Raw genomic sequence first — 23,202 nt, 5'->3', positions numbered from 1 at the left:
TGAATATCTGGATTCTGAACTATCTGGCTCTTTTTGTGAATTCTGTATGTGTGACCTTTCCCATTTTCTATTAGTAGGATGGAGAAAATAAAGTGATTTCTAGATGTGACAAATCTATCTAGTGTTAAGGTACCCAACATGTCTAAAAGGAGCCAGAATTCTTAAAAAATGAATAAAATCCAGATTTGCATCTCATCCCATGAATCATAGTGAATCCTACCCAAGGACCCCCTTGGCTTTTTACTTAACTATGGGTCTCAGCCACTCTTTTCTTATAGGAAAATACCCTAATGAGTAGTCACTTCATTTTGAGGCCACAACTAGTCAATTATTCCTCTTTCCTAACATACTTTCCCTTTCTTTTTATTCCAAGGAAGTGACTGGAGTGTGGGAAATAGGAATGAAAGCAATTTCTTTTATTTACAAAATAAGGTTGAAGCATGTGACGTGATTAATTCAGGAACTTGCAAGGTGCTTCAGTATAGGTAATAACTTTTTTTTTTTTAAGATTTTATTTCAGAGAATGAGCAAGTGAGCATGAGTGGGGGGAAGGGCAGGAGGGGAGCAGACCTCCCACTGAGCAGGGACCCCAATGTGAGGCTGATCCCAGGACCCCAAGATCATGACCTCAGCCAAAAAGGCAGATGCTTAACCAACTGAGCCACCTAGATGCCCCAGGTAATTAATAACTTTAGACATGGACACGAACAATGGTATATTTGAAAACTGACATCCAGAAAGTGAAGTCCTTTTCACTGAAGGATTTAATTCATACTGAATCATAAAACTAATTTTTAAGTTTTTCTCTAAAGAGGCAGAACCTTTGCATTGTAATGTGACTCTTGGACAGTTAATATTCTCTTTAAAAAAAAGCCAAAGATGGGGATCCCTGGGTGGCTCAGTGATTTGGCACCTGCCTTCAGGCCAGGGTGTGATCCTGGAGTCCCGGGATCGAGTCCCACATCAGGCTCCCTACGTGGAGTCTGCTTCTCCCTCTACCTGTGTCTCTGCCCCTCTCTCTGTGTCTCTCATGAATAAAATCTTTAAAATAAAATTTTAAAAAAGCCAAAGACATACTAAGAAATCAAACAGGAGCAATGGAATTATAATATCCCAAGAATCTGTCAAGAAATGAGAAGATTGCTCTTCCTCAGTTATTCTGATTTACCTTAGTCAAGTTTCTAAAAGTAGTAAGAGAGCAACTCTAGAGGAACAGTGGTGGGGATGGGGGGCAGGCAGGAATGGGAGAAAGCCAGACAGGAAGCACTCAGCACTCATTTTAACGGAACATCTATCACATATGCATTTTTCAGTTCCTCTTCAAACTTATGGTCCAAAAAAAAAAAAAAAAATCTGATAAATGATCCCAGAGGTTCAAGTCTCCATTACATAACTATAAATACTTAGTAAGAAAGTTAAGATCACAATGAAGCCAGTTTAAAAACTATCAATTTATGGGGGTAGGGGGGAAACTTAAGAGGGTGGTATGGCACAATGGACAGTGCTGCCAAGCATGAACCTTTGGCATTAAGGAGCCGTCCCCTCTTAGCCACCTCACCAGAAATAATAGTGACATTTCGTGAGTGCTTTGTAAATGCCAGACACTGTGCTGTGCAGTATATGTGCATTATCTCATTGTGTTCATTTTAAAGGTGAGGGGTAGGAGGGTTTATAGGGTTGTAAACTTGCTCAAGGTCACAGAACTGTTAAATAGACTCACATCCACAGAGTGTGATACAGTCCTAATTTTGACCCACAATACTACTAATCGTACTAGGCCTTAGTTTCCTCATGTGAAAAAAAACTAGGTATCAGGACTGCCTCCAGTTGGAATTTTAGGATTCTGGGACAGCAACAGGAGCACACTCCTTGCAGTCCATGTTTTGAATAGTGACCGGGCTTGGAACCTTCTCCTTGCAGTATATGCTAACATTAACCACCCTATCTACACTTTTGCTTCTACACACAGATACAGAAATGGTGAAGCTGGTTTGGGAAACAAGTCTCCTATCCACAAGCAGTCACTCTGGTCTATTGACTACCTCTAAGCAAAGGCCTGGCTACTCCTGGGCCTTCCATTAAGTGCCTAGCAGGGTAGGCACTGAATGAATGGATTAATACTCCACAGCCTCTGTTGGAAAGAGCCTGAAATTGGTTACCACTGCTTTAAGATTTCTTACAAATCTTTTAAATGTAACATCCATAGACCATAAGCTCCACAAGGACAGAGACAACGTGGCCTCGCTCCCTGCTCCATCCTTTGTAACTTGTGTTGTGCCTCAGATATTCTAACAGCTTAATACAAGTGTTCTTACTGTTGTAACTGGATTTTTATAGTTCCTAACCGCCCTAAAATGGGTAAAAACTATGATTAAGGCCAGGCCATGCTATTTGCTTCCTCTCCTATATGATTCTTTGTTCAAATAGCCAGCCTGAATTGGGCTTCTCAAGTGCGAGGTTCTGTAGTGAAAACAGTCCTCATCCTTAAGAATGGATCTAACAGAAAAGTCAGAAACATATAAGGCAAAAGGGAGGGGGAAAGGAAATATATAAAGAAATCAGTATTAATTCAACAAATATGTATTGGATATCTACCATGTGATAATCATGGAGTTAGGTATAAAGAACTGTATGGTGAGCAGCTGCTACAGATACCATCAGAGAGGAAACCAAGACTGAGAGGGACTGGCAGGGACACATAAAGGAAACTGCAGAAACTAAGTGGGCATTCAAGTGTAAAGAAGGCTACACAATGTGAAAAGCAGAGGAGCCTGAATTCCAGACCACAACAAACCTCAGTTCCATCATACGGCATATGCTGCTGGTGCGCTGTGATCAATTTTAGGATTTGCGGAAAAAATGTCAGTAATCATTTTTTATTTTCATTGTAAAAAAGAATATAAACACTGCAAGATCAGACTGTGGTTTGCTGTAATCCCTGTGAAAAATCATTTGGAAATACACATTAAAGATGTAAATACACATACCGCTGACTCAGCAACCCTACTTTGGGAGGAATCTATCCTTAGAAACAAAGGTACTACATGTTAAGTATTCATAGAAAAGGGTGTTTACTGAAGCCCTGTTTGTAGTGGCAAAAAAATCAACAACTGAACAGAATACAACTATTAAAAAGAATGGGAAACACATCTGTTGATCTGGAAGGATGTTCAGGATGTCCTGTCGGGTGAGAAAAGCAAGCTGCAGAGAAACTGGTATGTGATGGTGCTATTCTTATTTCCAAGCAAATAACCCAGAATGCCTTCTATGTGTGTGTATACACGTACATGCTGGAACAGGCAGGCAGGCGATAAGGGGAAGACAGGCAGGAATGGGTGGAATAAAGAAGGAAAAGACAGGCAATGTAAGTTTATTAGTGTTTTCTTGGTATAATGTTACTGAAGGGAAGAAAGACATTTTTGCCAATTTTGAAAAGGCATTTGAAAAAATAATAATGAGTAAAAACCATTTGAATAGAACCAGTTCCCAGACTATCCCTATACATTCACTCACATGCAGGTATTCTTTCCTGGATAAGACAGAAGAGCACAGAGTTGTAGGAAATTGTGTAAAAACCAAATCCTCCAAGGGTTCTGGCACATGGCTCCTTGCCATGTGCCACATTTGGCACATGGGTCGTAGTGGAAAGAACACTGGAGAACCACTAGGCCAGGAGCAACAGAACCACAGATGTTTTTTGATTAGGCCAATTATATTGAAAGCAGTGTTGTAGAAGATTAATTTGGCAGTACTGCATGGAACGGATTGAGAAAGGAGAGGGGGAAAACTAAGAAAATGATTAAGAAACTACTGAGGTGCTAAGAGTTCAAACTAAGGGATGGCCAGATTTTTTTTTTTTTTTTTCCTGTTGCACTGACTTCTTAGGTAACAGACACTTATTTCCTCCTGATTTCCAGCCTTTGTCCCTTACTCCTAACCCAGGATCAGGGTCTCTGTGGTCTCAGGAGTGTGTTTCTTATTATTCACTTCAATAGTTTAATCTAAATTTCAGAGACTGATTAAGCTCTCAAATTTAGGGTTTCTTCTTTTAAAAAAGGAAAAGTATACACTAATCACTAGTATGTTGTTCCATTGAGGGTTTTACTGCCTTCTCTTACTTTGACTTCTGAGAATGTTTACACATTTGCAGGACCGGCTTCAGCAAGGATTTCTTCTTAGAAAACTCTGTTCTGTCTCTCCTACCTCCACTGCCATGATAGCATGAACTACTCTGTCTCCACCCTGATTTAAACCTGCTGCCTTCTAATTCTCCAGCTATTCGTTCAGTATCTTTTGTGGCTGCTTTCTTTGGATGCCTTCCAGAGCCCTGTCCTTGGTCCTCCCTTCTTTTTTCCCCTAAACACTAAAGTAGTTCATTCTTAAATGACCTCATCCGCTTCTCTTGCTTTAGCTATTACCTACTTACCCTGCATTCTCTCTTTTCTGTGACTGTCCTGACCAAATGAAGCTTAACTCTCCTCCAACTCTTAGGAGAGATAACTTCTCTTACTGACCTTTTCGATTGCAGTTATATACTATAGGTGCACCAAGTCAAAACCATACACAGAAGAAGGTAAATCTAAAATGTAACTAAGTTAGAGAAAGGTAATTTAGAATTCAGGTAAAATAATCTACCTCTCAGAGTATTCGGTATAATTATTCACACACTTACATGAAAAATGGGCAAATCAAATTCTTGCTGGACTTTCAAGTCAACACAAACACATATGGTAGGTATCTGCTAGAATCATCCCAAATCTTAAACAGAAAGCAGAAAGATGAGACAGCTTCTGCGATGAAAGGTTAAAAAAACTAAACCTCAAACTTCATTTACAAGTTTGGTTACCCGGATTTGTTCAATGGTGAATGTACCAGAGATGTCGTAAGAAACTATGAAAAGTAGTCCATTTCAAAGTCATAAAGCAAAGTTAAAGAATGACAACAATTAAAAAACACATTTGCTTTATGCAGTCTATGTATACAGAAGTGCTTGTGCATCTTGAAACCAAAACTGTGGAGGAGATAATCTGTGCTGTAATTCCTGTTAGTGATACTGACAATTTCTCTTCCTCAGGGAAGACAGAAGTGTGGTCCATCCCTACTCATCTTCTTGGTATTTGTATCAATTTTCTTTATTCATATATTCGACATGTATCTGCAGGGGTCTTGCTATATGCTAGACATTCTTCTACTTGCTGGGGTACAGGAGTACAGGATACTGGAAGACCGTATCACTGCTCTCATGGAGCTTACAGTCTAGCAGGTGAACAGCTAAGACACACACAATCACTCAAACGTGGAAGGCAAGGGAACAGCGTATGAAAGATGCTACTATTTTACACAGAGCCATCTAAATAGGCCTCTCTTAGGGAGTTGACATTTAAGTGGAGACCTAAATAAAGAGAGAGAATTAGTGTGGGTATCTGGGGAAAGAAGATTCCAGGCAAAAATTCCTCAAGTGTGGGCTCATGGGAGATCCACAAAGAGGACTATGCTTCTAGAGCATAAGACAATATTCTGAAGTGACTAGAAAAAAGGTGTCTAACACCAAGGGTGCATAACCATAGGCCATGTGTTAAGGGTGAAAATCCTGTTTTCTCCCTATCTTGTATCACAGAACGACAGACTGTACATACCAGTTTCCTCCACAAGTGACTGAAATCTGCTGGCTCATTCCTAACTACACAGTCCTCATCTGATGAGCTCATTTGTTCTATCTTTTCCTTCTTCTGTCTCAGACTCCTTGTTATCACCCCCACTCACCCACCCACCCTTTTTCCCCCCTAAACAACAGAATCAACTGTTTCCCATTCATCTACACTTTCCTCTATGAAGTCTCAGTCATGCCTCTCTGGGGCAAAATTTAACCTCCTCCAAGTGTACATTTCGAAAAGCCAATTGCACAGGGGTTGGGAAAAGGGACAATGAAAGAGGTACAGGGATCTGGTGATGGAAAGAACATCACCAGACTGCTGTGTGAGGCTGGAGATTTTTGTCTTCTTCGTCTCTGTATGCCCAGTGCCTAGCTCCATAAACATCTGCTGCCGCTACTGCAGTCGGAAGGCTGTTAGAGACCATGTAAGTTAACCTCCCACTCCACCCATTTCAAGAATTCCTTTCTCAGAACATGCCTTTGTAGCTCTTCCTATTAACACCGTGTAGCTAGGCTGCTTATATATTTCCCAGTGCTCATACAGAAGCACTTAGGCACAGAAATATCAAATTTAACTGGATGCTGGAATTGGAATTTAGAACTTTCATTTTCCTTTTCCATGGGCCTCTGAGTTCTAGCTTTTCCCTCCAGCTTCATTTACTGTTTTCTCTTTCAAATAGGTCTGTGGTAGCTCCAAAGCACTGTGCGGTTCTATTAAATGACATTATGAATCAAAGGGTCACTCGTCCCTAATACACTGAATTAGAAACTGCTTCTCCTATATTTTTAAAGAACATTTCTTCTTATATTTAAAATCTAGTAGACTGCACCAACACCAGACCACTGTAAGTGCTTACTGATAAGGAACATTTTCTACCTAATAGAAAAACAGAATGTAACAGAATGGTTACAAAAGGAATATCCTATTACAAATGCCACTGCATGTATCTTTATGACTTCAAAGTCTGGGATCTACTTCAACTTTAGCATTTTGTAAATAATAAACATGACTAAATTTAGAAAATAGTGACAACCAAAATTTGCTTAATTTTTTGGGTTTTTTTTTTCTTTTAAAGTACTTTCACTATGAGCAGGACATTTCAGGCTATAAAGAATAAAAGAAAATGTGTGAATATGTGAATTTTATATTGTAGCTTTAACTCAAACTATTTTATGGGCATAAATAATTTAAGTGTACTTTGAGTTCTTGACATTCAAGAACTCAAAGAGATTGTCACTTCGTTAATTCCTCCAAATATTGAGGATTAAAATGAGAAATTAAACTCTGGGAGATGAGGAATTACACGTAGGTATTTACCTTTACTCTATATTACCTATAGTCAAATTTCCTTCAAATCTAAGGGAAAAATAGGCACTTTATTTGAACATAAACATGAAAAAAATCAGGCCTCAGGCAAATACTATCTATTTGTTCTGTACTATGTCAAAAGGGGATATATAAGCTGTTAACATAAAGCTCCTGGGTAGCCTAAAGCAAAAAGATCACACCTTAACCACTGAGCACCATATATTTCAGACTGGTCACCCTGGGAAGCTAGGCTTTTATTCCAGGGAAATTTAACAGTTTTAAACATCTAAAGAAATACCTACATGGGTTCTTTTAAATAACTTCAATGAAAACAAATGTTATAATGTGTGAGAGGATTAAATTTCTAAATTTTTGGAAATGTTGAAATCACCTGGAATCACATAAAAAAGGTGCAAGGTAAACCATGAAGCTAAGGAATAAATAAATTTTCTGATTAAGCAAGAACATTCAAGTGTTAACTATAGTGTAATGAGTCCAGTTTCTTTTATGGCTTACATGGTGGGTCTGAAGGCAATTTCAAAAGAGGGATAATATATATACCATTTCAAGGTGGAGGCTTAGAAATACAACATTCGTTTTGGGTTTCTGTTTTAAAAAAAAAAATCAATCTATTTTATAGTCACACTTTCTCCTTAATAAACTCAGCTGGATTCCAGATGACAAATTTCACATAAAGTTCTAATTAAATTTTTTATTGTTTCCCTTTTTAAAAAGCTGCTTACAAACTTAAGTTATATTTGACATTAGCATGTTTACCATTTTAAACTGCCATTTAACTTGTTTCTGTACTTGGTTCTTTGTGATATAAAAAATATTTATAACTTTGGTTTAATCTGTCAAATGTTTGCTTTTTTTTGTTTTTACCATTTGATCAATAAAGAAAAAGGTTACATAATCCTCCCAAAATTTATACACTTAAGATAAATTTTGGTATTCAATAGTCAGAAACTCCTTTCACCCAGCTTTGCTAAATAAACATGAAAAAAATTTAAAAAATTTCATTCTCATTTTCAGACAAATTAAAGTTTTTTAATGAAACTTTAATGAATCTTTGCATACATCATTTAAGAACACTGACAGTAAAACATCAAGGGGACCTTCTAGCATTTATTAATAAAAACCTAACAATGTAGCTGACGTTATCGATATGCTATTAAATTTAAGATGACAGACCTAATAAACAGAATGCACTGAAAAGCTAACAAAAAAAGTGAAACTAAATTAACCTAAATACAACTACCTTGGTGCCTGAAAACTTTCAATATAACTTTCCTTATGGCACTGGCATCCATGACCCTTCGAAGATTGCACACAGTAGTTGCTGCAAAAGTCTTAGTGACCGAGGAACAGGATACACCTAACACAGGCACAGATGTCCTAATGTATTTGGCCAATGAGAGTCATGTTGGTTTGAACTCAGGAGAACTTGGCAGAGCTTGAAAACTTCCACCTTGAATTTTTATAGTTTTTAATTTTTTTTTTTTATGATAGTCACACACACACAGAGAGAGAGAGAGAGAGAGAGAGAGAGAGAGAGGCAGAGACATAGGCAGAGGGAGAAGCAGGCTCCATGCACCGGGAGCCCGACATGGGATTCAATCCCGGGTCTCCAGGATCGCGCCCTGGGCCAAAGGCAGGCGCTAAACCGCTGCGTCACCCAGGGATCCCAGTTTTTAATTTTCAAAGTAAACATACATGCACAAATCCTGTGAGCCAAAAATGCCAGGCACGCTGTTTTACAGAATCTGAAAATGTCATAGAAAGCTGTGACTCTACCAACATACACAGGACAGCATAGGCTTGATCCCATTTCTCCTATATATATTGTTTAAAGATTTACAGATGACAAATAAAAACTTGTAAAGACCCATTGGAAATTTCTAACACAGTATTTATATAAATACTCCCCTTCAGATCAGTATTCAGTTTTTCTGACTATTTTTTTCTTGAAATGTCTTGTTTTTCCACCTGTAAAGTTAATAACAGCTGGCTCCTCTTCCACACAGATAATAGCAGAATCAATAACTTAATACAGAAACTAGAATCACAAACCTTCACAGGTTACAAAGGAGTTTAAATGAGATGAATGCATACAAAGAAAGCCCTTAGCATGGTGCTGCCACTTAATGCACACTCAACATTAGTGGAGGAGGAAAGGGTTAAAAAAATATAAGAAAGTATTGGATATGGTACATTTTCAAAATCCAAAGTTGTTGATTTCATAGCAACTTTTATAAAAATACCTGGTAATCTGTATTACCTTTCAAGTCTCTAGAACTAGGAAGCAAATTAGTTAAGAGAAACCTGCTAGAGAAATTTAGACAACAAAGAATTACAACAGTCCACTCAGCAACACCACAAACTAATACTGCAGTGTTTCTCTAGGCATTTTGTATGGGTCTCATTTCCTCATCTGGAAAAATGAGAATGTGGGAGATGAGCTCTCAAGAGCCTTTGTGCTCTAATCTAAAATCATCGTACCTAGCATATAAAACAAGTTCTGAGAACCCAAGTGCTCCACCTTTACAGCTCTACCAACAATGGTGTTTACCTATCCTTTTCTGCCACCAACTACACTAATTCTTATAAAAATACCAAATCCCAGTTTGTTGTCTTGTACTTCATAATAAACAAAAGAAGTCAAATTGCCAACCTAACTGTGTCATTCCCTACCCCACTGCCTCCTTCACTAAGGACAGGTTAAGAGGACCATAAAATTTTAGAAAGAGAAACACACACACGTGTTAAAAAAATAATGCATCTATAATTGTCAAGAAAGTACTTTCATTCCATAATCTCTAATCATTCGAGGTTAAAGACTGGCTCTGCTTAGCTTTAGAACTTTCTGATTTTGAGTCTAGTTCTTTTCTACTGGGACACCTGGGTGGCTGAGCAATTGAGCGTCTGCCTTCAGCTCAGGTCATGATCCTGGAGTCCCAGGATCAAGTTCTGCATCAGGCTTCCTGCATGGAGCCTGCTTCTCCCTCTGCCTGTGTCTCTGGCTTGCTTTCTCTCTCTCTCTCTCTCTCTCTCTCTCTCTCTCTCTCTCTGTCTCTCATGAATAAATAAAATCTTTTTAAACAGTTCTTTTCTGCTATTTCTATTACTGAATAACTAAATCAAATTGGAAGGAATTTGAGGGTTTTTTTTTAAAGTAACCAAATTGCAATTTAAATCATAAAATTAAAGAAGACCTTTTCCTCAATAATTATAAAACATTAAAACAACAACAAAATCTGTCCATAATAAGCTGGTAAAGCTTTAATGTTCAACATGTGACAATCATAAGGTCACAAGTCACTGTGTTGCCCCAACAGCATGAAATAATAAATCAGGAACTAAATTAGATGTCATTTCAAAATAGCTTTAAAAAAAATTGGCTATCAAACACACTTTCATAATAGCCACCGTTAAATATTATGGATGATTACGAAAACAACTAGAAGAAAAGCTCTTTTTATTATAAAAAGGAGTAAGAGTTAACATTTACTGCAGCAAACTATATGTCATACAGCATACTCAAGTTGAATGCTCATAGTATTAGTCAAAAAAATAAAAATTCATCTAAGATCATGGGCTAAACAGCTGCAATTAATCATTAACCCTTTCTCTCCCTGTATATATACATGTACATATGCATGTATGTATTTGGTGCCTCACAGAATGAATATTAAAAATTCTAGGGACGCCTGTGTGGCTCAGCAGTTGAACATCTGCCTTCGGCTCAGGGCATGATCCTGGTCCTGGGATAGAGTCCCACATCGGACTCCCTGCATGGAGCCTGCTTCTCCCTCTGCCTGTGTCTCTGCCTCTCTCTGTCTCTCATGAATAAATAAATAAAATCTTAAAAATTCTAAAATAAGTACTTCCACTAAATTTACTGCATTATTAGGTACCGTCAAGTCTTAAAATATCTTGAAACTGGCTCAAAAAGTATTTTAAAGCACTCAAAATTCATATTTGAATACTCTGAAAAAGTATGTTTAAGCATACAGCTCTACCAAGATAACCAATTAATATTTAAATTGGCCCCGATATAAAATTAGGGAAACACGCACTTTCATTCAAAATAACTGGCCTGAAGACCTACATTGCAATACAAATAGTCTAAATACTGTCTAGCAACTGCAGAACCCCCTCATTTATTCCATCTATGTACCATTGAATAAGAATTTAATTTCTTCAATATTACAGCAGAGAAACACACAGCCTCTGGAAATACATTACTGAAGAAAAAGGCTGCATTCTACAGTCAGATGAGAGTACATATAAAGTGTAATAGTGAATATAAAGTGTTTCTATCAATGTAAGATGAGAATTATTTCAAATTCATTGCAGTAACTCAACTTTCATTGATTAAAGAGATTAAGTTAAAAGGGACAAATATGAACCTGAACTTAGCTGGAATCATGTAAATGGCATTAAAATCATCCTTTTTGGAGGGAATGAAGCATAGCAAAAGACAATAACATAACCCCCCTATCCACAGTTAGGGCTGTACTGCCACTCATTAGCTTTAAGTTTCCACCTCAAATAAAAGCAGCTGAATTGTAATCGTGGTTAGTGCACTCCCTCATACATAAACACAATCCCAAAGTTCTCTTTTTTAGTTCTCTGAATTTCTTAACTGTTGATCCAAATTGCTGTTTTTTTGGAATCATTCTTGATATTTCTAAATTTATCCCTCACCATTCCACATTTCTAGCACTCCTCCCTCTCTCACTCCCCTGCCCCCACCACCCATTAATTCACAAACTCCATGGGAAATCCTGAATTTAAGGGACATAGTGATGACAGTAAGATCAAGATGACAGCCTGTCAAAATTAGGTGTTTGGAGGTTGAAATCACTGTCTACAACTCATTATGAACTGCTATAAAATTGTGTATTTTCTAAAATGTATACTGTAATGAATAAAATGAAGATATAAATCTCCATTAAGTCACATTCTAATCCAGTTCAGCATAGAAATGATCAACTCAAAAGGAAAAGACGTCTTAATGGATCTTTCCTTTAAGTGGAAATTCTTAGGAATATTTTTATTTACTTGAGAAATACAAAACATAAGCAGAATAAGCCAGAAGAAAATGAGAGTGGTTGGCTCTCTGAAACTACAGAAATATGAAGAGCATGGGCTTTTAAAACCTTTCTGAAGGGCCAATAATCCGGAATTGATTTTTTTCCCCCAGCTAATAGCTTAATTAAAAAAAAAAAATTCAAGCAGCCCCGGTGGCTCAGCGATTTAGTGCCGCCTTCAGCCCAGGGCATTATCCTGGAGACCTGAGATGGAGTCCTGCGTCGGGCTCCCTGCATGGAGCCTACTTCTCCCTCTGCCTGTGTCTCTGCCTCTCTCTGTCTCTCATGAATAAATAAATAAAATCTAAAAAAAAAATTTTCTTGAAAACTTGTGCAACACAATTCACCAATATGTACTCTCCAGGATTCAGAAATGTGGAAGCAGGTGCCTGTTAATACGGCAAATACCTGTAAATACTACCTGATACAATTATCAGAATGCTTATTTAATTTGTTCACATGAGCAGTACATAGTACATAAAGAGAATTCACTGCTAATTAAAACTAGGTGTGATCTTTTAAAGAGAAAAATGTTTTAAGAAACATGCCCCAGACTTACTTTAAACGTAATGTAAATTAAGATTTCCTAACAACTAGGCTATTTCAATCACCTGCAGGCCAGAGTGGATTAGGACTTATATAACCAACCAATTAATACAGATGCTCTTTCACATTAGGTACTCACACTAAAATAAACCCTTTTGATCCAATCTCTCCTTCACTAAAATCTCAAAAGGCCCCTACAGTGATCTCCACCCACATATGAATTTCATTATTAATACAATTTGCACTTAACCTACATTTATATAAGGTATGTTTCTGACTAACTCATAAAATTTATAAACATACAATGATATATTTAAAATGATCCAACTAAAGTATCTGGAACACCAAGAGACAAAACCAAAACAGCATCACAATTATACAAATATCATGGAACGGCCAAAGAAACATTTCAAGAAGTAATTTTAATAAAATAGGACCCATGCTAATCACATATTTCTATATTGGAGTCATTCCACACTAAATTGACACACCTGAATACACAGTGTGTTTTTTCTTTTACTAAGACAGCCTTAATAAAGTACAAGTGTTAAAAATGAAAAAGATATCATAAAGCTAAAAATATGTAAATAACCTAAAGCAAATCTCCTTTAACATAAATTCTTTAAGTATCAGAAATATTAAACCCAAAAAAGACAATGAAACACTCACTCCCAGAACCTTTGGGAGGAGATGAAAAACAAAAGGTAGGAAATAAACCATAGTATCCTTTAAAAAACGAGGGTAAACATGACCAAAACAAAATCTCTTCCTTATACCTCTTTTTCAGAGAAAACATTCAGCACAGTATTAACAGGAAAAAAAAAAAAAAAAAAAAAGAAAGAAAGGAAAAAAAAAAAGAAAAAAAGAAAGGGACAGAATTTGCTTCCCTCATCCTGTGTTTGTACCACACAGGTTTTCAATTTCATTATGTTAATAAAATTGGACATGGATGCAATTAATACTGAGAGATGTTTAAAATGTACATAAGTTTTCAGGGCTTTATACATCAAAGCCCTAAACTCTCCTAAGATTGAGTTTACAAAGTCATCTTGCATCATTCCTTTTCTTCAATAACCTTACCCTTCACAAAATGGTCAACCTTTTAACACTCAGGTTTCAACATAATCCCAATAAAAGCTCTAATTCTACCTAAAACCACTTACTCCTCTGCCTCTTTTCAGCAGCTTCACCATTAATGCTTAAGTGCAAAAATGTGTTTTCATCAATGTTATAGTTTATGCCAAATTTGTTGAATTTCAGTACTTAAAAAACATAACTTAAAAAGTTAGTATGGCTAGTTTTATTTAAAGAATGTATGATATCGCTAATTTTTCTCTTCTTTTACTGTCAATTAACCTAATCCTTAAAAACAAGGTAATTGATTATACTCAATTATGACAGTCATAATTTTACAAATAAAAATGAACTGAATGTTAACCTATGTTGACACATCAGTAGGAGGTGCCTTTCCTATCAAAACAGAGTAAAGTGTTTTTTAAGCATTTTGAGAAAAAGCAATTTTAGGTGACAGCTTAAAAAATCAAATTGCAATTTATTTAATTAAAAAAGGAATGCAAGTGAAGTTATTATGGTATATAATAGTTTTATATGTAAAATCAGAAAGTCAGTATTCACTATAGTTGTGGTCTCAACATGTTGATCATTTGGGTCACTAACAGCTATTGTTCAGCTACAACCATGTAACATATACAGAAAAGAAAGCAACCAATTTTAGTTATATCAGGGCTGTTGTGTGGAAACAATAGACTAATTCAATGCTGGTTAGAAAAGGAACATTGTTTCAATTTACTTGGAAGAAGCTTTGTTCTGGGTAATCACAGTTCTCCATGTTAAGTTAATGCCATAAGGTATGAAATTTTCAAACATGAGCAAATTATCCTGTGTAAGATATTACACCTTTTCATTAGGACACAAACTGATTATAATTACAAATCACACATCAGTATTAAAATCATCATTTCATTGGATATTAAATACTCTCGAAAGAGCCACATCACTGCTTTGCCTATCACCATGTGGTTGTTATGAGGCTCAAATTAAAAGTGAAGACACTTTATATGCCTTAAGTTCCTATGGAAAGCATTAAAATCATCTTTAATGATTTAAGGGTATTATATTCATCTAAGACTCATGCTCCAGATTCCAGATTTTACAAGGCTTAATGAAAGTTCACCGTGAATGAAAAATGGTTAAGTCCTGTTCTATACTTTTTTTACAGCAAAAAAATAAATAAAATAAAAACAGTACCATAGTGATTATTAGAAGAAAATGCATTAATAATCTCCTAAAAGTTTCCTAGGAAGTATGTTTCTTTGTACCATTGCATGTTTTATAAATTAGTGTGAGTTTCCTACAGATAGCTTAGGTGAGTCAACTACACATTTTTTTTTTTAAGATTTTATTTATTTATTCATGAGAGACACAGAGAGAGAGGGAGAGAGTCAGAAACACAGGCAGAGGGAGAAGCAGGTTCCATGCAGGGAGCCGGATGTGGGACTCGATCCGGGGTCTCCAGGATCACGCCCTGGGCTGAAGGCAGCGCTAAACCACTGAGCCACCCGGAATGTCCTCAACTACACTCGTTAAGAAAACCAAGCAACTGAATCATTAATTCCACTGCCAAAATTTTGAGATTGAAAAATTTAAAACACAGCATGTCTTTTAACATTTAAACACAGCAATTTATAAAATAACATTTCAACTCTCCTTACTGAAAACATTTTAAACCTCCATTCAGAATGTCAACAATAAAAAGTTGTAGTATTCTAAATAAATGATTATTATTAAATAATAGATTACTAGTTACACAAGAACCAAAGTCTTTTGATAAGAAACAGGTCTTTTAAAAGGAATAGAACATAGCCTAAATCTAAGTTCAAAGTTTTTCTCCCAATAAGAAAACCTTCCTCCTTAAAGAGAATATAAGAAACAAGTCAGTGTTATGATATATGTTTAAAAGAAAAAGCATCTTAGAGAGTTTTAAAGAAAATCTTCATTGACTAATTGCTGAAACAATGAATAACACTAACAAAAAAAAAAAACCCTTGAGAAGCTCACCTACAGATTAAATCACTGTCTACTACTATGCCTTTCAAAAAAAAAAAAAAAAACCCAAAAAACAAACCCCACTTATTAATCAATCCTGTGTCTCTACAATCACATTTTTGTATTTCCTTCACACCTAAAATGTGATACACAACTCAGTATTTATCTGAATTGGGTACAGGTGTACAGGGTAGAGAACTTAACCCCGATCAAAAGATTTATCTAAATTTAGCACCTTTTCCTGGTAATTCCATTTTAACAGACCTTTTTGAGGTCAAACGGAAATGACCGAGAAAAAAATACAGAGAAACAAATCAAATAAATGACAGCTGAGAATTGAGGCTTCACAATGTTGGCCAACACATATCTATCTGAGAACTTGTAGGAACTTTTCAAAATCAGATTTTGTTTTGTACCATGTTGTCACCAATTCCTTTCTTAACAAGACTGAACAGCAGACACAACTGTGTACTTTATGTCAGTTTAGCATAGTTGCCACTGGTCAAGTCCCACGTCTAAGCCTACGGTCAGGTACACTGCTCACTGCATTGCTTTAGCAATCTCAAAATTCAAATTCTTCCACAGAAGGTTCAGTTTGAATAAAAGGCTCATTATTAGACCTTCTGATTTTTAACCCTTCGACCTCCTCAAGCTAATATTTTACAAGTGAATGAATAGAGCACACAACTTTTTACTTTTCACTCTAAAGTAAAAGCATATTTTAAGAACACATCAATGAACACAATCAAAATATTAGGTATCAACCCCCCTTGAATTTATGTAATTTTTACTCAAGATAACTTAATGAGCAACATTATTTTGAATTTTTAAATAAAGTGTTCAACTACCAAATGCCGTATTTCAGAGAAATGCTTAACGTACAGATAAACCACTTAGGCTGTCTTTCAGCCGTGCCTACTTTCAAAGGACCACTTAAACTCAGTCACATGAGAAAGCAAAGGAGTCTTTGGAAAACACACACAAATCACTCAATATTTAAGTCTATCAATCCATTTTAAATCCATTCTTAAGAAATAGAAAGCATTCATCTTACCTTGAATAGCCATTAGAAAACACCGACCGGCCAGGGAAGTTCAAAGTCCCCAAGGAAGCCAAGTTATCATCTCCAGATCCTTGGCACCTATTCCAATTTTCTGAACCAACAGGAATTGGTGGAATGACATTAAAAATAGGCTTCTGATCGGGCTGTTGAGAAAGGGATGCTGTATTCATGTCATAGTGGTACATCTGTCCCCCAGAGGTACTCACACCATGAACAGAAATGGCAGACATTTTATTACCAATTATATTTGCCCCAGAAAAGCTTGCCTGACAGTAAACTGGGCCCAGTTTCTCCTGCTTAATTACCCCAGGGGTGCAGAGTTCAATGAAATCTTCTTTTTCTGTTTTCACTTGGGGCAGTGGCACACTGTTGGGGCTGGCTAAGATCAGATCTCCATTATCCTTAATTTTAGGTTTTGTGTCCGGCAAAACGAGAGGTTTACAGTCCTCGTTCGAGTTTCCTTCCAGAAGGAATGGATCGTCCTCTCCTGCCAAAGGAGAGAGCAAACAGTTTTCATCTATCAAGAGGTCTGATCTCCAAGGGCTCTCACTCGCCTCTTTCTCTGGGGACCCAGAAGTAAAGTCCAAATCCTGGAGTTTTTTCCTCCAAATGTCAAAGGTGCTTTGGTCTGTGGTATACAACTTCACGTTGCCCCCATTGGTGCCCGTCTGGCCTTTTAAATGTTGCTGTTCTGAAGACACATCAGAAAGAGTTTGTGCAAACTCCTTCTCTGTGGGGGCAGCAGAAACAGCAGACACTGAGCTCTTGGGGTTCTCTGGAACACTGGTCGACCTATTGAGGTTTGCGATGCTTTCTTCCAGAAGCCGAAAGTCTGTTTCCCCAGAGGAAAGGCTGATTTGGCCCTGTTGTGGGAATCCCAGGTCATTTCCCATCACTTTGGTTTCTGTCTCGCCCATATACAATCCCATTGAGAGTGAAACTGCCTTGGACAGATCTGGCTGCTGTGCATGGCTTCCTGAGCCTTTTGGAAAATCAACCAAAAGTCTTTGCTGCTTGGAGTCTGACTGAGAAGCAGCAGCCAGTGAGGGTGAAGACGCAGAAACCTTCACAGTAGCTCCTCCCCTCAGGGTTTTATAGAAATCCATCACATTTCCCCTCTCCCGACCAAGCACACTGCTAGAGATTTCTTCTTTACTGGGGGGACTTAATGATTCCTTGGAGTCCATCAGTGATTATCATCAGCTACCAGGCAAAAAAAAAAAAAAAAAAAAAAAAAAAAAAGGAAAGAGAAGGGGGGGGAACAGAATAAGCTATAAAGTCACATTATCTCAGTGATCTGATTAGTAACAGCCTGTTAAATGAACCTTTTAGTTAACTCTGAATCTAATTCCTTGTTATCAAAAAAGTAGTTTCTGTCTTCCGGAATAAAAAAGCCATGTCCCCTTCTCCTATTCAGCGTGCCACATTTAAAAGAACAATGCAGTTCAATTGCACAGCTGAGGGCAAAATTGTATCAAACTAAGCTTGGCTATTCATCCTGCCACTCACAGAACTGTAACTTTGTTAATCACAGACATTATAATTCATTACATCTGATTATTCTAAAGGTTCAAATTGATGTCAAAGTATTTCATTTAAAAAGAGTATTATTAAAATTCCTACTTCCTTTCAGTCAAGGCTGTTTGCTTTTCTGAGAACCAAAACACATAAAATTTGATAAATACTATGATAGAATTCTCTTTCAAAGTGCTCACAAAACTGCCCTCCTACCTGCTAGTCACACATCCAAACCTTTGGTACAATCTACTGGTTAACCATGCACATTTTATTTGAAAAATAAAGAATGATGATCTTCCAACACACTAAGAAACGCTCTTATTTTTAACCCATATTTCTTATTGAACGTGTCTGTTTCAAATGCCTGCCTTCAAATTTTGAACAGAACAAATTGATCATGTTGTATATAGGCCGACTATAATTTGGATTTTATAAAGGAAAATACAACGTGCAGTAGCTTCTCACTACAATTTTAGCGTAAATACAACAAATATACAGCTCTCTCAACCCTTACAACATAATAGAATCTAAAGCGACATTTATTTTTTAAGTCGCTTAAGACCCTCAGGATGTGACGCTATTCTACCTCTAAATTGAGGGTTTTTTTTTTCCCCCTTTCCAAATAACGAGGCGTTAAAAAGAAAAAACCCACAACTGTAAAATCACGTTCATATAAACCCAGGTAAAACGACAGCCAATAAAATGCTCAGAATCCTTTTCTCTGTATTCTAAACCTTCCCCAATCCCCATCCGGAGGCTGTGCTCAGGAGTATTAGGTCGGTAGCACATTGTTTATCATCAGGATGTTATAAGAGGCAGGTGAAGACTCGGAGAAGCACATCTGGGACGTCATAGTCCGATCCCACCTAATGAAAAGAAACTTTCGCTCTACGGAGACCATCCCGGACATACACTTCACCTGCCCTCCCGGGGAGCGGCGTGGGATCAAGGTGGAGGGAGGGCTGGGGGGCCTGCTTCTGCACCTGGGGAGGGTAGGCTGCTCACCTCCCCGCCCCGCCCCGCCCCGCCCCTCCGCGGCGTGGGTCGGATACCGATCTCCAAACACAAGGTATCAAATGGAGCCCAAATGAATTTCCACGCCGCTTTGACAGCTGCCCTCAAACCCGAAACCCAAACAATACTTCCCCAAAGGAGCCCTGCCACGACTTCAGCCCCCAGTTTAAACTGCAAGTAGCTGTCACATTAACGAGCCTCTCCAGGAACCACGCCAGGGGGTCAGAAGCGTTTTTTCCAAGGCGGCGGTGACCCAGCCCGCAGACCCACACGTCAAAACCAGCGCCGGGCAAAAATCGCACCACGAAACTCTGGCGGCGGGGGAAGGTCTCCTGCTACGAGGGGCCACTTCTGCGCGTCAGGCGCGCGATGATAGCAAACCCAAGCGCTCGAGAGCAAACCCTCTCCCCGGGGAGGAAAAAAGCGCAGGGGTAAAAAGAGAAATGTGTCCAGACCTGTTGAGTCCTCTCTCCGACACGCCCACTTCTACCAGATAACGCCAGCCCCGGCCGAAGTCTCCAAGTCGCAGGCTGTCAGCCCCCTGCGTGTGTACACACACACGCGCACACACACACACACGCACACACACACACACACACACACACACACGCACGCACGCACGCCCCGCGCGCCCGCCAGAAAGGAGACGCGCTGGGGCCTCGACAGAAACCCTGCTCGCGCTCGGGCGCCCTAGGGTGGAGTGGAAATACTCGGCCGAGTAGAATTCAAACGCGGCTCGGCGTTCGCCATAAAACGGGTGTCTGGGCGGCCCCCGCGAGCACGGGGACAGGGGACCTGGGGGGCGCGCGGGGGCCCGGGGCGCAGAGGAGCCAAAGCCACGGGGCAGCTCCAGGAGGCTCCACTCGCAGGGAGCTCGGGTTCCTCCCCCTCGGCCCGACCCGGGGACGCCGGCCGACCAGCGCTGTCACCCGCGCGCGGCCCTTTCGTCACCGCCGCCCGGCCCCTCGCCAGCCCCCACCCCCAGTCCCAGTCCCAGTCCCCGAGGCTAATAAAAGTTTGCGGGCTCCCGCCGCGGCCCCCGAGCCGGCCTGGCGGCCCCGGCCCGCACCTCGGGGCAGCGAGCACCCGCGCGGCCCCGGCCCTCCCCACGTCTTACCTCGGGCAGGGGCGCCGCTCACCCGCCACCGTCCGCAGCTCCCACCGCCGCCGAGATAAACAACTTAACGTGTGAAAGCAGGAGGAGCAGGAGGGAGAGATTTTTTTTTTCTTTTTCTCAAAAAAGGAAGTAAACAGCCGCCCCCTTCTCCATGGAGGGGGGGAGGAGGGGAGAGCCCCTATTTGAGAAAGTCTTCCATTTCCCGGCTGACAAGCCAGCCCCGCGCCCCGCGACCCGCGACCCGCGCCCCGCGCCGATCCCCGCGAGCCCGGGCTCTCCGGCGCGCGTCCTCCGTCCCGGCGCCCGCCGCTTCGGCCGCTCCGGGTGCGGCGTCTCCTTCCACCCACTAGAATCCGTCCCCGACGGGCGGGTGGTGCCTCGGGCTCCAGTCACAGACTCGAGCTCGCAAAATGGAGGAGGAGGAAGAGGAGGAGGAGGAGGAGGAGGAGGAGGAGGAGGAGGAGGGGAGGGAGCGCGGACACGCGAAAGGGCCGCCCGGCCGCGGCGAGCGAGCGGGACCGACCGGGGGGCGGGCGGAGGCGGCGCCACGGCGCGCACACACTCGCTCACACGCGCTCCCACTCCACCCCCGGCCGCTCCCCGCCCGAGGGGCCGCGCGGCGGCGGGGAACGGTGCAACCTGTTGGCGACGCTCGGCAACTGCAGGGGCGGCCCAGCCCCCGCCCCCACGCCCTGCGCGGGGGCCCCGCCACCCCGGCCCCGACGGCGCCCGCACGCCCCCGGCATCGCCCGGGACTGGGCTGCCGGCCGCCGCCCCAGAGCGCGCGGGGCTTCTGCTCGCCCGCCCCCCCCCCACGCCACCCCCCGCAAGCAGGAGAGACAGCGGCGGCGGGGGCCGACCTGGTCTCTCCGGGGCGGGCTTGGGAGGGAAGCCGAGTTTCTCTAGTTTGTCTTCTCGCTGCCTCGTTCCCGCCCCCGCCCAGCTCGGCGACTCCCGACCCAGTCCGGAGCTGGCCCGGTCCTCGGGCGGCCACGGCCGGCGGCGCCCCTGCGGTGACCGCGCGCCGCCCGGGGTGCGGGGCGGGGGCGGGGGCCGGGGCGCGGCCCGCAGCAGCAGCAGCAGCAGCAGCGCCGCGAGGGGGGTCCGCGCCGCCGCCCCGGGACCGAGTTGCACGAAGTGTGTCACTTAGCGCGGGGCTACTGGGGTTGCACGGAAACGGTGCCGCAGCGTGTCGGCCGCTTGCGGGGCCGGCCCGCCAGACACGCCCTCTGGGGGGGCAGCGAAGGGGGTCGGCGCACACAGACTCTAGGCCCGGGGGGGGGCGGTCGCGGGCGGGCGGGTCCCCACGGCCGCAACGTCTGCGCGGCCGGGTCTGCGGCCGCCGCCGCCGCCGCGGTCTCCCACCGGGAGAGAAGTTACAAAGCAGAGGCCCCCGCCCCCCGCCCCCACCCCCGCGCTGCGACCGGCCCCCACCCTTTCCCCGAGTCTGCGAGGCGGCGGCGGCGGCGGCGGCAGAAGGAGGCGCCGCCTGCCAAGTTCAACCCCCACCCTCCCTCCCTCCCTCCCTCCCTCCCTGCTAGGGCGCTCACACTTGAAGGAAGTTGCACGCCAAATGCAAAAACCTCCGGCGAGCTGAATTTCTTTGCACTTTTTTATTATTATTTTTAAAGGAAAGCGGCGGGGTGGGGGTGGTGGCAGGCCTACAAGCAAGTTGCAGGCGAAACAGTAAGTTGCCTGCAAAGTACGCCCTGCCTCCCCCGCAAACTCCTGACCTCTCCCCCGCCCCCTCCAGGGCCCGCGTCCAAGTTCCCGCGGAGGCCCCTCACCCGGATCTTGACCTGTGCCGCACTCGGCGCAGCGCGTCGCCCACCCCTCGGTGTGCACCGCGCCCCTGCCCCTCCAAACGAAGCAAAACACGCGCAGCTTTAAAATGTCAGCATTTAACTCCCTCCAGCTGTTCCCGTTACGCGCCTCCCCCTCAGTCCGAGGGAAACACGTGGCCGGTCCCCAAGGAGAGGGGCGTGGGGCGAGGGGAGTCCGCGCGGGAGACGCCCGCCCCAGCCCCCGGCCCCAGCCGGCCGCGTCCGGGGGCGCTGGGGGCTTTGCCGGGACCGAGCCTCCTACCTTGTGCGACACTTAGTATGATTTTTGTGACTCGGGGAAAGGTGGTGCTGTGTTGCTTTAGGGTTTGGGGCGGTAACTTTTGCGCCCCCACAGGTGACAGCGCTTGCCAGCTCCTGACGGGGACGGGGACGGGGACGGGGGCGGGGGCTGCCGCAGCTCCACCCTAGTCCTCGCCCGGCGCTGCGCCTCAGCCACTCGCTCCGCGGGCGGCGTTCGGACGCTGGCGGCGGCCGCCCCTGCTCTGACATCTCCAAGAGGATTGGGGAGGCGCGTGCCGGAAGTCGCCCGCCGCCATCTTGGTAAAGGACGCTGACGCCGGCCCAGCCTCGCGGCCACCATCTTGCCAGAGGTTCTCCGTGGCGGCCCGCGGAGGAGCCCTCGCCGGGTGCTGGCGGGTGGACGCTGCCCCCGCGCGCCGTCCGATGTGAGAGGAGGGAACTAAGCGTCTTAGTTACCGACCTGCTCGGAGACGATCTACTCGGGCCGCCTCCAGACGCGTCTAGGGCCGCCATCTTGGCAAAGGAAGACCCGCTCTCGGCCTCGGGAAAGAAAAGGGAACCCAAACCTTTGCCAGCGTCGAACCCTCGGCCCGTGGAGTTTTCACGAAGGGCGCTGGGCAGCCCAGTTGTTAAGACGACCCCTTTCCCTTCCCCTTTCCCTTGGCCCAAGCCAACTGGACGGAGGCCCTCGCCGTAGGACCCGCCTCAGGAACGCCGCTTCGCCCCGCCAGTTTTT

The 23,202-nt window shown here is 42.7% G+C and overlaps 1 protein-coding gene across 5 annotated transcripts in view; it reads right to left on the bottom strand.

The window, feature by feature from the left end:
• The window catches only part of NR3C1 (nuclear receptor subfamily 3 group C member 1), a 119,803-nt gene extending 97,305 nt beyond the window's left edge, over positions 1-22,498 (bottom strand). Inside the window, exons 1-2 of one of the 5 annotated variants that reach the window (XM_055331689.1) lie at positions 22,468-22,498; positions 16,725-17,936 (exon numbers count right to left, since the gene is read on the bottom strand). In XM_055331689.1, the coding sequence (XP_055187664.1) occupies positions 16,725-17,920 (1,196 nt within the window). In that variant the 5' untranslated portion in view covers positions 17,921-17,936; positions 22,468-22,498. Of the gene's footprint in view, positions 1-16,724; positions 17,937-19,720; positions 19,771-20,382; positions 20,615-21,242; positions 21,326-22,467 lie in introns of those variants that run through there. The other 4 variants (XM_055331687.1, XM_055331686.1, XM_055331690.1 and 1 more) reach the window with 4 other exon arrangements.
• Positions 22,499-23,202: the final 704 nt, after the last annotated feature.

Source organism: Nyctereutes procyonoides, unplaced genomic scaffold (genome assembly GCF_905146905.1).
Source record: "Nyctereutes procyonoides isolate TBG_1078 unplaced genomic scaffold, NYPRO_anot_genome, whole genome shotgun sequence".
Lineage (NCBI taxonomy): Eukaryota > Metazoa > Chordata > Mammalia > Carnivora > Canidae > Nyctereutes > Nyctereutes procyonoides.
This window is presented reverse-complemented; position numbering and strand designations above follow the sequence as displayed.